This window comes from Haematobia irritans, chromosome 1 (assembly GCF_050003625.1).
Source record: "Haematobia irritans isolate KBUSLIRL chromosome 1, ASM5000362v1, whole genome shotgun sequence".
Lineage (NCBI taxonomy): Eukaryota > Metazoa > Arthropoda > Insecta > Diptera > Muscidae > Haematobia > Haematobia irritans.
This window is the reverse complement of record NC_134397.1, coordinates 239,793,302-239,807,411: the sequence shown is the minus strand read 5'-3', so window position 1 is coordinate 239,807,411 and position 14,110 is coordinate 239,793,302. Positions and strand designations below refer to the sequence as shown.

The following is a 14,110-nucleotide window of genomic DNA, read 5'->3' as shown; positions in this document are numbered from 1 at the left end:
TATGCGTCCTAGAGCGAAAAGGAGCTTAATTCATGACCACCCCCAAAAAATCGAAAATTCCATCCAAATCCTGAAAAAATTGAAATTTTTATATGAAAAACTTGTTTTGCTCATATCTCCTAAACTATGAGTCCTACAGCGAAAAGGAGCTTAATTCATGACCACCCCCAAAAAATCGAAAATTCCATCCAAATCCTGAAAAATTTTAATTTTTATATGAAAAACTTGTTTTGTTCATATCTCCTAAACTATGCGTCCTAGAGCGAAAAGGAGCTTAATTCATGACCACCCCCAAAAAATCGAAAATTCCATCCAAATCCTGAAAAAATTGAAATTTTTATATGAAAAACTTGTTTTGCTCATATCTCCTAAACTATGCGTCCTAGAGCGAAAAGGAGCTTAATTCATGACCACCCCCAAAAAATCGAAAATTCCATCCAAATCCTGAAAAATTGAAATTTTTATATGAAAAACTTGTTTTGCTTATATCTCCTAAACTATGCGTCCTAGAGCGAAAAGGAGCTTAATTCACGACCACCCCCAAAAATTCGAAAATTCCATCCAAATTCTGAAAAAATTGAAATTTTTATATGAAAAACTTGTTTTGCTCATATCTCCTAAACTATGCGTCCTACAGCGAAAAGGAGCTTAATTCATGACCACCCCCAAAAAATCGAAAATTCCATCCAAATCCTGAAAAAAATGAAATTTTTATATGAAAAACTTGTTTTGCTCATATCTCCTAAACTATGCGTCCTACAGCGAAAAGGAGCTTAATTCATGACCACCCCCAAAAAATCGAAAATTCCAACCAAATCCTGAAAAAAATGAAATTTTTATATTAAAAACTTGTTTTGCTCATATCTCCTAAACTATGCGTCCTACAGCGAAAATGAGCTTAATTTATGACCACCCCCCAAAAAATCGAAAATTCCAACCAAATCCTGAAAAATTGAAATTTTTATATGAAAAACTTGTTTTGCTCATATCTCCTAAACTATGCGTCCTACAGCGAAAAGGAGGTTAATTCATGACCGCCCCCAAAAAATCGAAAATTCCATCCAAATCCTGAAAAAATTGAAATTTTTATATGAAAAACTTGTTTTGCTCATATCTCCTAAACTATGCGTCCTAGAGCGAAAAGGAGCTTAATTCATGACCACCCCAAAAAAATCGAAAATTCCATCCAAATCCTGAAATAATTGAAATTTTTATATGAAAAACTTGTTTTGCTCATATCTCCTAAACTATGCGTCCTACAGCGAAAAGGAGGTTAATTCATGACCGCCCCCAAAATATCGAAAATTCCATCCAAATCCTGAAAAAATTGAAATTTTTATATGAAAAACTTGTTTTGCTCATATCTCCTAAACTATGCGTCCTAGAGCGAAAAGGAGCTTAATTCATGACCACCCCAAAAAAATCGAAAATTCCATCCAAATCCTGAAATAATTGAAATTTTTATATGAAAAACTTGTTTTGCTCATATCTCCTAAACTATGAGTCCTACAGCGAAAAGGAGCTTAATTCATGACCACCCCCAAAAAATCGAAAATTCCATCCAAATCCTGAAAAATTTAAATTTTTATATGAAAAACTTGTTTTGCTAATATCTCCTAAACTATGCGTCCTACAGCGAAAAGGAGCTTAATTCATGACCAACCCCCAAAAAATCGAAAATTCCATCCAAATCCTGAAAAAATTGAAATTTTTATATGAAAAACTTGTTTTGCTCATATCTCCTAAACTATGCGTCCTAGAGCGAAAAGGAGCTTAATTCATGACCACCCCCAAAAAATCGAAAATTCCATCCAAATCCTGAAAAATTGAAATTTTTATATGAAAAACTTGTTTTGCTTATATCTCCTAAACTATGCGTCCTAGAGCGAAAAGGAGCTTAATTCATGACCACCCCCAAAAATTCGAAAATTCCATCCAAATTCTGAAAAAATTGAAATTTTTATATGAAAAACTTGTTTTGCTCATATCTCCTAAACTATGCGTCCTACAGCGAAAAGGAGCTTAATTCATGACCACCCCCAAAAAATCGAAAATTCCATCCAAATCCTGAAAAAAATGAAATTTTTATATGAAAAACTTGTTTTGCTCATATCTCCTAAACTATGCGTCCTACAGCGAAAAGGAGCTTAATTCATGACCACCCCCAAAAAATCGAAAATTCCAACCAAATCCTGAAAAAATTGAAATTTTTATATTAAAAACTTGTTTTGCTCATATCTCCTAAACTATGCGTCCTACAGCGAAAATGAGCTTAATTTATGACCACCCCCCAAAAAATCGAAAATTCCATCCAAATCCTGAAAAAATTGAAATTTTTATATGAAAAACTTGTTTTGCTCATATCTCCTAAACTATGCGTCCTAGAGCGAAAAGGAGCTTAATTCATGACCACCCCCAAAAAATTGCAAATTCCAACCAAATCCTGAAAAAATTTAAATTTTTATATGAAAAACTTGTTTTGCTCATATCTCCTAAACTATGCGTCCTAGAGCGAAAAGGAGCTTAATTCATGACCACCCCAAAAAAATCGAAAATTCCATCCAAATCCTGAAATAATTGAAATTTTTATATGAAAAACTTGTTTTGCTCATATCTCCTAAACTATGCGTCCTAGAGCGAAAAGGAGCTTAATTCATGACCACCCCCAAAAAATCGAAAATTCCATCCAAATCCTGAAAAAATTGAAATTTTTATATGAAAAACTTGTTTTGCTCATATCTCCTAACCTATGCGTCCTAGAGCGAAAAGGAGCTTAATTCATGACCACCCCCTAAAAATCGAAAATTCCAACCAAATCCTGAAAAAATTGAAATTTTTATATGAAAAACTTGTTTTGCTCATATCTCCTAAACTATGCGTCCTACAGCGAAAAGGAGGTTAATTCATGACCACCACCAAAAAAATTGAAAATTCCATCCAAATCCTGAAAAAATTGAAATTTTTATATGAAAAACTTGTTTTGCTCATATCTCCTAAACTATGCGTCCTACAGCGAAAAGGAGCTTAATTCATGACCACCCCAAAAAAATCGAAAATTCCATCCAAATCCTGAAAAAATTGAAAATTTTTTATAAAAAACTTGTTTTGCTCATATCTCCTAAACTATGCGTCCTAGAGCGAAAAGGAGCTTAATTCATGACCACCCCCAAAAAATCGAAAATTCCATCCAAATCCTGAAAAAATTGAAATTTTTATATGAAAAACTTGTTTTGCCCATATCTCCTAAACTATGCGTTCTAGAGCGAAAAGGAGCTTAATTCATGACCACCCCCAAAAAATCGAAAATTCCAACCAAATCCTGAAAAAATTTAAATTTTTATATGAAAAACTTGTTTTGCTCATATCTCCTAAACTATGCGTCCTAGAGCGAAAAGGAGCTTAATTCATGACCACCCCCAAAAAATTGAAAATTCCAACCAAATCCTGAAAAAAATGAAATTTTTATATGAAAAACTTGTTTTGCTCATATCTCCTAAACTATGCGTCCTAGAGCGAAAAGGAGCTTAATTCATGACCACCCCCAAAAAATCGAAAATTCCATCCAAATCCTGAAAAAATTGAAATTTTTATATGAAAAACTTGTTTTGCTAATATCTCCTAAACTATGCGTCCTACAGCGAAAAGGAGCTTAATTCATGACCAACCCCCAAAAAATCGAAAATTCCATCCAAATCCTGAAAAAATTGAAATTTTTATATGAAAAACTTGTTTTGCTCATATCTCCTAAACTATGCGTCCTAGAGCGAAAAGGAGCTTAATTCATGACCACCCCCAAAAAATCGAAAATTCCATCCAAATCCTGAAAAATTGAAATTTTTATATGAAAAACTTGTTTTGCTTATATCTCCTAAACTATGCGTCCTAGAGCGAAAAGGAGCTTAATTCATGACCACCCCCAAAAATTCGAAAATTCCATCCAAATTCTGAAAAAATTGAAATTTTTATATGAAAAACTTGTTTTGCTCATATCTCCTAAACTATGCGTCCTACAGCGAAAAGGAGCTTAATTCATGACCACCCCCAAAAAATCGAAAATTCCATCCAAATCCTGAAAAAAATGAAATTTTTATATGAAAAACTTGTTTTGCTCATATCTCCTAAACTATGCGTCCTACAGCGAAAAGGAGCTTAATTCATGACCACCCCCAAAAAATCGAAAATTCCAACCAAATCCTGAAAAAATTGAAATTTTTATATTAAAAACTTGTTTTGCTCATATCTCCTAAACTATGCGTCCTACAGCGAAAATGAGCTTAATTTATGACCACCCCCCAAAAAATCGAAAATTCCATCCAAATCCTGAAAAAATTGAAATTTTTATATGAAAAACTTGTTTTGCTCATATCTCCTAAACTATGCGTCCTAGAGCGAAAAGGAGCTTAATTCATGACCACCCCCAAAAAATTGCAAATTCCAACCAAATCTTGAAAAAATTTAAATTTTTATATGAAAAACTTGTTTTGCTCATATCTCCTAAACTATGCGTCCTAGAGCGAAAAGGAGCTTAATTCATGACCACCCCAAAAAAATCGAAAATTCCATCCAAATCCTGAAATAATTGAAATTTTTATATGAAAAACTTGTTTTGCTCATATCTCCTAAACTATGCGTCCTAGAGCGAAAAGGAGCTTAATTCATGACCACCCCCAAAAAATCGAAAATTCCATCCAAATCCTGAAAAAATTGAAATTTTTATATGAAAAACTTGTTTTGCTCATATCTCCTAACCTATGCGTCCTAGAGCGAAAAGGAGCTTAATTCATGACCACCCCCTAAAAATCGAAAATTCCAACCAAATCCTGAAAAAATTGAAATTTTTATATGAAAAACTTGTTTTGCTCATATCTCCTAAACTATGCGTCCTACAGCGAAAAGGAGGTTAATTCATGACCACCACCAAAAAAATTGAAAATTCCATCCAAATCCTGAAAAAATTGAAATTTTTATATGAAAAACTTGTTTTGCTCATATCTCCTAAACTATGCGTCCTACAGCGAAAAGGAGCTTAATTCATGACCACCCCAAAAAAGTCGAAAATTCCATCCAAATCCTGAAAAAATTGAAAATTTTTTATAAAAAACTTGTTTTGCTCATATCTCCTAAACTATGCGTCCTAGAGCGAAAAGGAGCTTAATTCATGACCACCCCCAAAAAATCGAAAATTCCATCCAAATCCTGAAAAAATTGAAATTTTTATATGAAAAACTTGTTTTGCCCATATCTCCTAAACTATGCGTTCTAGAGCGAAAAGGAGCTTAATTCATGACCACCCCCAAAAAATCGAAAATTCCAACCAAATCCTGAAAAAATTTAAATTTTTATATGAAAAACTTGTTTTGCTCATATCTCCTAAACTATGCGTCCTAGAGCGAAAAGGAGCTTAATTCATGACCACCCCCAAAAAATTGAAAATTCCAACCAAATCCTGAAAAAAATGAAATTTTTATATGAAAAACTTGTTTTGCTCATATCTCCTAAACTATGCGTCCTAGAGCGAAAAGGAGCTTAATTCATGACCACCCCCAAAAAATCGAAAATTCCATCCAAATCCTGAAAAAAATGAAATTTTTATATGAAAAACTTGTTTTGCTCATATCTCCTAAACTATGCGTCCTACAGCGAAAAGGAGCTTAATTCATGACCACCCCCAAAAAATCGAAAATTCCAACCAAATCCTGAAAAAATTGAAATTTTTATATTAAAAACTTGTTTTGCTCATATCTCCTAAACTATGCGTCCTACAGCGAAAATGAGCTTAATTTATGACCACCCCCCAAAAAATCGAAAATTCCATCCAAATCCTGAAAAAATTGAAATTTTTATATGAAAAACTTGTTTTGCTCATATCTCCTAAACTATGCGTCCTAGAGCGAAAAGGAGCTTAATTCATGACCACCCCCAAAAAATTGCAAATTCCAACCAAATCTTGAAAAAATTTAAATTTTTATATGAAAAACTTGTTTTGCTCATATCTCCTAAACTATGCGTCCTAGAGCGAAAAGGAGCTTAATTCATGACCACCCCAAAAAAATCGAAAATTCCATCCAAATCCTGAAATAATTGAAATTTTTATATGAAAAACTTGTTTTGCTCATATCTCCTAAACTATGCGTCCTAGAGCGAAAAGGAGCTTAATTCATGACCACCCCCAAAAAATCGAAAATTCCATCCAAATCCTGAAAAAATTGAAATTTTTATATGAAAAACTTGTTTTGCTCATATCTCCTAACCTATGCGTCCTAGAGCGAAAAGGAGCTTAATTCATGACCACCCCCTAAAAATCGAAAATTCCAACCAAATCCTGAAAAAATTGAAATTTTTATATGAAAAACTTGTTTTGCTCATATCTCCTAAACTATGCGTCCTACAGCGAAAAGGAGGTTAATTCATGACCACCACCAAAAAAATTGAAAATTCCATCCAAATCCTGAAAAAATTGAAATTTTTATATGAAAAACTTGTTTTGCTCATATCTCCTAAACTATGCGTCCTACAGCGAAAAGGAGCTTAATTCATGACCACCCCAAAAAAGTCGAAAATTCCATCCAAATCCTGAAAAAATTGAAAATTTTTTATAAAAAACTTGTTTTGCTCATATCTCCTAAACTATGCGTCCTAGAGCGAAAAGGAGCTTAATTCATGACCACCCCCAAAAAATCGAAAATTCCATCCAAATCCTGAAAAAATTGAAATTTTTATATGAAAAACTTGTTTTGCCCATATCTCCTAAACTATGCGTTCTAGAGCGAAAAGGAGCTTAATTCATGACCACCCCCAAAAAATCGAAAATTCCAACCAAATCCTGAAAAAATTTAAATTTTTATATGAAAAACTTGTTTTGCTCATATCTCCTAAACTATGCGTCCTAGAGCGAAAAGGAGCTTAATTCATGACCACCCCCAAAAAATTGAAAATTCCAACCAAATCCTGAAAAAAATGAAATTTTTATATGAAAAACTTGTTTTGCTCATATCTCCTAAACTATGCGTCCTAGAGCGAAAAGGAGCTTAATTCATGACCACCCCCAAAAAATCGAAAATTCCATCCAAATCCTGAAAAAATTGAAATTTTTATATGAAAAACTTGTTTTGCTCATATCTCCTAAACTATGCGTCCTAGAGCGAAAAGGAGCTTAATTCATGACCACCACCAAAAAATCGAAAATTCCATCCAAATCCTGAAAAAATTGAAATTTTTTTATGAAAAACTTGTTTTGCTCATATCTCCTAAACTATGCGTCCTAGAGCGAAAAGGAGCTTAATTCATGACCACCCCCAAAAAATCGAAAATTCCAACCAAATCCTGAAAAAATTGAAATTTTTATATGAAAAACTTGTTTTGCTCATATCTCCTAAACTATGCGTCCTACAGCGAAAAGGAGCTTAATTCATGACCACCCCTGTTGGGGCAGATCGTATTTTATGTCATTTATATTACTTTAATTTATATATTTATTAATTTATTGTTTTTATTTTATTTATTCTTCACTATTTATTTTATTAGTCGTTTAATTGTTCTTTATTTAAATTTTATTTACATCCCTTTAATGTTTCCCCACCCTAATATTTACTTTCAAATTCATTTCGTTTATTTACTTTACTCTCTTTTAGTTCTATGACCTATATTCGTTTTTCGTTTGTTTTCGATCATTTAATGTTACATTAGTTATTATAGTTTGTTTTGGTTTGATCGATCTCTTCCCACTGCTTATGTTGGTCGTGGGTATAGTTGAAGAAAACAACAACAACAACAAAGCATAAATATCGTTTATGCTTTTGCTTGTTATTTGTTTTTCATAATGCTTGCAAATTTGATACATTGGTTGAATGCATGTATGTATGTACATACATACATATCAATAACTGTCATCTTTTGGTTCTTTTCGTGGTTCAGTGGGAAGAGATGATCAAAGTTAAAGTTAGTTGTCGATTATTGTTTGTCACCAACGCGTTGCTCGAATAAAGGAAAACAATGTTTGAACTTGTTATATTAAAACAAATAGAATATTAACTCTTGTTGTTCGGCATAGTTACATTGAAAATAATTATTGTAATAAAACAAATTATTTAAACTGAATTTTTACTCGGTCGTTGGGTTTTTAAAAAGGCAATGTTTGAACGGGTAAAAATATAAAGAAAATCTAAGTTGTTCTACGGGCGACATATCAACTTTGTGGTTCTGTGCAAACATTTTGGCGACCGTGACAGGACGGTCAGTGTTTAAAGTTGAAAATAATTTGTTGTGGAAAAAGGTTTTCGTACATTTGAAGTGGTGTGGGGTATTTCATCATTGTTGTGTTATTCGTGCTTTCGTTGCCCCTACTGCTGATGTTAAATCCTGTTAGTTTTGTACCTTTGGACACCAACTTTAATTGCTGCCGTCGTAATTATTTTGAAAGAAATTCAACTCGGAGTTTCTTAGCAGAATCAAAGTGAATTGTTGTTAGGTAACAATTATAAAGCTTGGCTTGGTGATACATAAAATTCCAATTTAGTGGAAATTAGCGCCATATTTATTGGAAAGCGCTAATTGCAAAATTGTTGTTCCTGAAATATAAGAAACGCAATTTTCTCTTTCGTCGTTGACGTTCTCTTAAGTTTGCAAAATGACGAGAGACGATAATGATGCTTCTGAAGAAGCAAGTGGTGCTGATTTGTCTTCTCTTAAACAGCAACGTAGCTCTATGAAGAGGAATATCAGCAACATGCATAAAAAGGTAGAAAAAGATGGTGCAAAAGTAGATTCCACTATTTTAGAGTGTCGTTTGCAAATTTTGGAATCATACTTCAAACAGTTGTGCCACATCCAAACTCAAATAGAAACACTTAGTCCGGCTGACACATCGAGGAGTGATTTGGAAGAACTTTTCATAACAGCAAAGGCAAAAATATTGGGCCTTCTGAACAAAAGTCGTAGTTCTATACCTGGTGATACTACTTTGATGAATGCTTCAATTGCCGGAATTTCAACACAATCTCGTTTGCCTTCGTTGAAATTGCCTCGTTTTGATGGAAAATATGGCGAGTATAAAAGATTTATTTCGACATTTAACAACATGGTCCATGAAAATCAAACTATTACCCCAGTTGATAAATTCAATTATTTATTGAACTGTCTCAGTGGTCCCGCTTTGGCAGTTGTTGAAGCTTTTCAAGTGTCAGAGGAAAACTACCCGAAAGCACTAACACGGCTCCAGGAACGTTATGACAATAAGGTATTGATTTTTTTGGAACATATCAACACTCTTTTCGATATTCCGAAAATGGCAAAAGGTGATAGCTCATCATTGCGGAATATTATTGACACTGTTTCGGCTGTTCGTGGTTCTTTGTTGTCGCTTGGGTCTGAAGCAGATGTTATGAACGCAATTTTAGTACATTTGGTTTTGAATAAAGTGGATGCAGATACGAAACAGAATTATGATGAAAAACAAGAATATAAATCGTTGCCCTCTTGGGATTGTTGCTATGATGTTTTGAGTCTTCGTTGTCAATTTCTCGAAAGTCATGGAAAAAGGACAGAATTTGGTGAAAAAGCAAAACTTGTCAAGCCCAAGCAAAATTTTAATCGCACTGCCCATACTTTCGTCAATTCAAATCCAAATTGTGTATATTGTAATTCAACTGATCATTATCTGCAAACTTGTTCTTCGTTTTCGGCAATAGCAGTTCCCGATCGTTTTAATTTTGTAAAACGCGGTGGCCTGTGCATTAATTGTCTGCGAAAGGGGCATATGGTTTCAAAATGTCCATCAAAATCACGTTGCAGATTTTGTAATTCAACTCACCACTCAGTGTTGCACATTTTTAGTCCAGACAACTCGGGACAGTCAACCATTTCGAATACTACTACAGTGCAACCTTCAACTAGTAATCAAAATCCAGTTTCGCTTGTGGCTCGCTCATGTAAAAGGGCAATCATTCCGACTGCTGTGGTTCTCATCAAAGATTATTGTGGAACTTTTCAACCGGTAAGAGCTTTACTTGATTCCGGCTCCGAACTCAATTTCATTTCAGAAGAAACTGCAAAAAGGCTTCGGCTTAAATTTCGACCATATTCACAAGAAGTTTCGGGAATTGGAGAAGTTAGAACCAGAATTAAATTTACCGTGTCCGCTACAATAAAATCAAGAATTAGTTCGTTCCAGTGGTCCTCAACTTTTGCTGTTACCCCAACAATTGCATCTGTACAGCCCGGTGAGTACATATATACTTCAAATTGGAAAATTCCCACCGATATACCGTTAGCTGACCCATTGTTTTTCAAACCGCAACATATTGACATTCTTTTGAGTGCTGAAGTATTTTTTGATTTATTACTTGATGGTCGAATTTCTCTTGGATATGGTATGCCAAACCTTACCAATACTGTTTTTGGATACATTGTTGGTGGTATCGCAAGTACTGGTCAAGCGAGATCTAATTTTACATGCAATTTGATGGTCAATTCTTTAGAAGTGGATCTTGATAAAACTCTAAAAAAATTTTGGGAAGTAGAAGAATACGAAAAGAATCCCAATATGTTGTCCGAAGAAGAAGCAGCATGTGAAAATCACTTTGTTGAAAATGTTAAATTAGATTTTGATGGAAGAGTTGTGGTCCGCTTGCCATTTAAAGAAAATCCCAAATGTCTCGGCGATTCGTTCGAAGCTGCTCGAAAACGTTTTTTGTCCCTGGAAAGACGTTTAGATCGTGATCTACAATTGAAGTCAATGTATAAAGAATTCATGGATGAGTATTTGTCCCTGGGTCACATGTCGCTCTATAATCAACCGTTATGTGGTACCTATTACATAATACCACATCATTGTGTTTTGAGACCACAAAGTACTACAACAAAAATTAGAGTTGTATTTGATGCATCTTCTCGTAGTTCGTCAAATAAATCATTGAACGATATTTTGATGGTTGGACCAACAATACAACAAGACCTGATCACCACACTATTTTCGTTTCGTTTACACAAGTATGCTTTTACTGCTGATATTTCTAAAATGTATCGACAATTTCGAATAGATGAAAATGATAGAAAATATCAACTCATATTGTGGAGAAATCAAAAAGATGAACATTTAAAGGTATATCAACTGAATACTGTTACCTACGGTTTATCTGCCGCCCCATTTTTGGCGATTCGTAGTTTGTTTTTCATTGCAGATAAATATTCGCACTCGCATCCTTGTGGTTCTGAAGTTTTGCGCAACGATTTATACGTGGATGATGTACTCACCGGCGCTGACGACCTTGCAACGCTGGCTCAAAAGAAAAACGAGCTAGTAAAAATATTAAGTTTCCATGGCCTTGAGTTAGCAAAATGGAACAGCAATAACATCATGTTCGGTTCAAATCAAGATGCAGAAATCACCATTAAAACAAGTGAAGATGAAGTTGCAAAAGCCTTGGGTATGTCTTGGAAACCCAAGGAGGACGTTTTTACTTACCGATTCGAGTTACCAGATGTGATGAATCCTACAAAAAGATCTGTTTTGTCAATTGTATCAAAAATCTATGACTTGCTTGGACTATTGAGCCCCATTGTCATTCGATGCAAAATACTTCTTCAAGAAATGTGGGTGCAAAACATTGGATGGGATGACCCATTAACTGAACATCTTAAATCATTATGGCTCCAAATTAAATCGGATTTAAATTACATACATAAAGTTGAAGTCCCCAGGTATGTTTTAACCTCAAATGATACTCTTGGAGAAATTCACGGATTTGCTGACGCCTCGCAACGAGCATATGGTTGTTGTATTTACTATCGAGTTTGTCTTAAGGGAGAATACAAAACGACCCTTTTAATTGCAAAATCCAAAGTGGCCCCAATTAAGGCACAATCACTACCACGGCTCGAATTGTGCGCAGCAGTATTGCTGAATAACACATGGCTCAAAATACAACCAAAAATTTCAAGTTTTGTCTCATCGATATATTTTTGGACTGATTCCAAAATCGTACTACAATGGCTTAAATTACATTCGTCGACGTTGAATTGTTTTGTGGCAAATCGTATTTCTGAACTACAGGAGAAAACAAGAAATGTTAGCTGGAGACACGTCCCTTCGAAGAGTAACCCTGCTGATGTGGTTTCGCGTGGATGTAGCGCGGAGGAAATTTCTAATACCATTTGGTTTAGTGGCCCTTCGTTTTTGGAAGAAGATATTACAAAATGGCCCGGAACTGAAGAACAATTGAACATCGAAATTCTCGAACGTAGAAAGGCAGCTGTTTTTGTGGCAAATTCATCAGAAGTCAACATCATAGATGACCTTCTCGATAAGCATTCTTCCTATATTAAATTTATTAGAATAATTGCTTATATTTTTCGTATATTCAACAGATGTCCTGCTAAGAAAGATGTGAATATTTCTGATGTAATTCATTTGTCCCCAGATGAATTAGAAGAAGGTTTTTGGAGAATTGTGGCTCACATCCAGATGTGGTGTTTTGGTGCCGATATCAAATCACTGAGTAATGGTGGTCTGGTAAACCCATCGCTTCAAAAACTTTCACCATTTGTACATGAGATGACACTTGGAGCAACCACAGTCAAAATTCTTCGTGTTGGTGGTCGTTTGTCCCAAGCGCCCATTCCATATGATGCAAGATTTCCAGCACTATTACCAAAAGACCATCGCTTCGTTAAATTGTATATTGAGCATGTTCATCGCTCACATTTACACGCTGGAGCAAAAGTGTTGTTGGGACTATTGCGCCAGAAAATATGGATTGTAAACGCCAGAGATGTTGTACGCAAAGTTGTTCGCAATTGCGTTCATTGTTTTCATTACAAACCGAAATTGATGGAACAGTTGATGGGAAATTTGCCATCAGATCGACTTCGAGCTCAACGCCCATTTTTGATTGCTGGTGTTGATTTTTGTGGTCCATTCATGACGTCGTACCGTATCCGAGGAAAAGTGCCTTATAAAACATACATAGCTGTATTTGTGTGTTTCACTTCCAAGGCAGTTCATTTAGAACTAGTTTCGGACCTATCGACAAACAATTTCATCTTGTGTCTCAAAAGATTTGTTGGAAGACGTGGCATACCCCAAAAGTTGTATTGCGACAACGCCACTAATTTCGTTGGAGCACGTAACCAAATCAAAGAATTAAAAGAAAGTCTTTTTCGAGATGATGTGGTCCACGACATGAAATCACTTTGTTGTCAACTTGGTTTCGAATTTTGTTTTATACCTCCCCGTGCCCCACATTTTGGCGGACTGTGGGAAGCAGCCGTCAAATCTACAAAAACGCTACTTATAAAGAACGTTGGCAAAGCATATCTTACTTTCGAAGAGCTACAAACAGTCATAATTGACGTTGAGGCAATTTTAAATTCGCGCCCCATCGCTCCAATATCAAACGATCCCAATGATGGTGAAGCCCTAACGCCTGGTCATCTGCTTATTGGTTCTTCATTGGTTGCAGTTCCCGATAAACATATCGATTCATCCCAATCATCATTATTGTCTCGGTGGCAAAGGGTCTCATTTTTGAAACAACAATTTTGGCAAATGTGGTCCCGAGATTATATGCTATCTTTACAACAAAGGTCAAAGTGGTTCAAAGACAATAACAACATAAAAGAAGGGCAACTAGTTCTAATACATGAAGACAACACTCCGCCACAACAATGGTTACTAGCTCGTGTTACAAAACCTATTCTAGGCCGTGATGGAAAGGTTCGTGTGGTTGAACTGAAAACTAAATCTGGAATTTGTACTCGGCCAATTCACAAAGTGGCTCCCCTACCAAATAATGAAGAGGTTTGAAACATGGAGGTTTCAACGGCGGGAGAATGTTGGGGCAGATCGTATTTTATGTCATTTATATTACTTTAATTTATATATTTATTAATTTATTGTTTTTATTTTATTTATTCTTCACTATTTATTTTATTAGTCGTTTAATTGTTCTTTATTTAAATTTTATTTACATCCCTTTAATGTTTCCCCACCCTAATATTTACTTTCAAATTCATTTCGTTTATTTACTTTACTCTCTTTTAGTTCTATGACCTATATTCGTTTTTCGTTTGTTTTCGATCATTTAATGTTACATTAGTTATTATAGTTTGTTTT

General features: G+C 34.6%; 1 protein-coding gene across 1 annotated transcript; it reads left to right on the top strand.

Annotated features, from left to right (window-relative positions):
* The first annotated feature begins 8,626 nt into the window (after positions 1 to 8,626).
* Positions 8,627 to 13,801, top strand: LOC142235537 (uncharacterized). Its single transcript, XM_075306790.1, has one exon. It carries the CDS (start codon positions 8,627 to 8,629, stop codon positions 13,799 to 13,801), a length of 5,175 nt encoding a protein of 1,724 aa, XP_075162905.1.
* Positions 13,802 to 14,110: the final 309 nt, after the last annotated feature.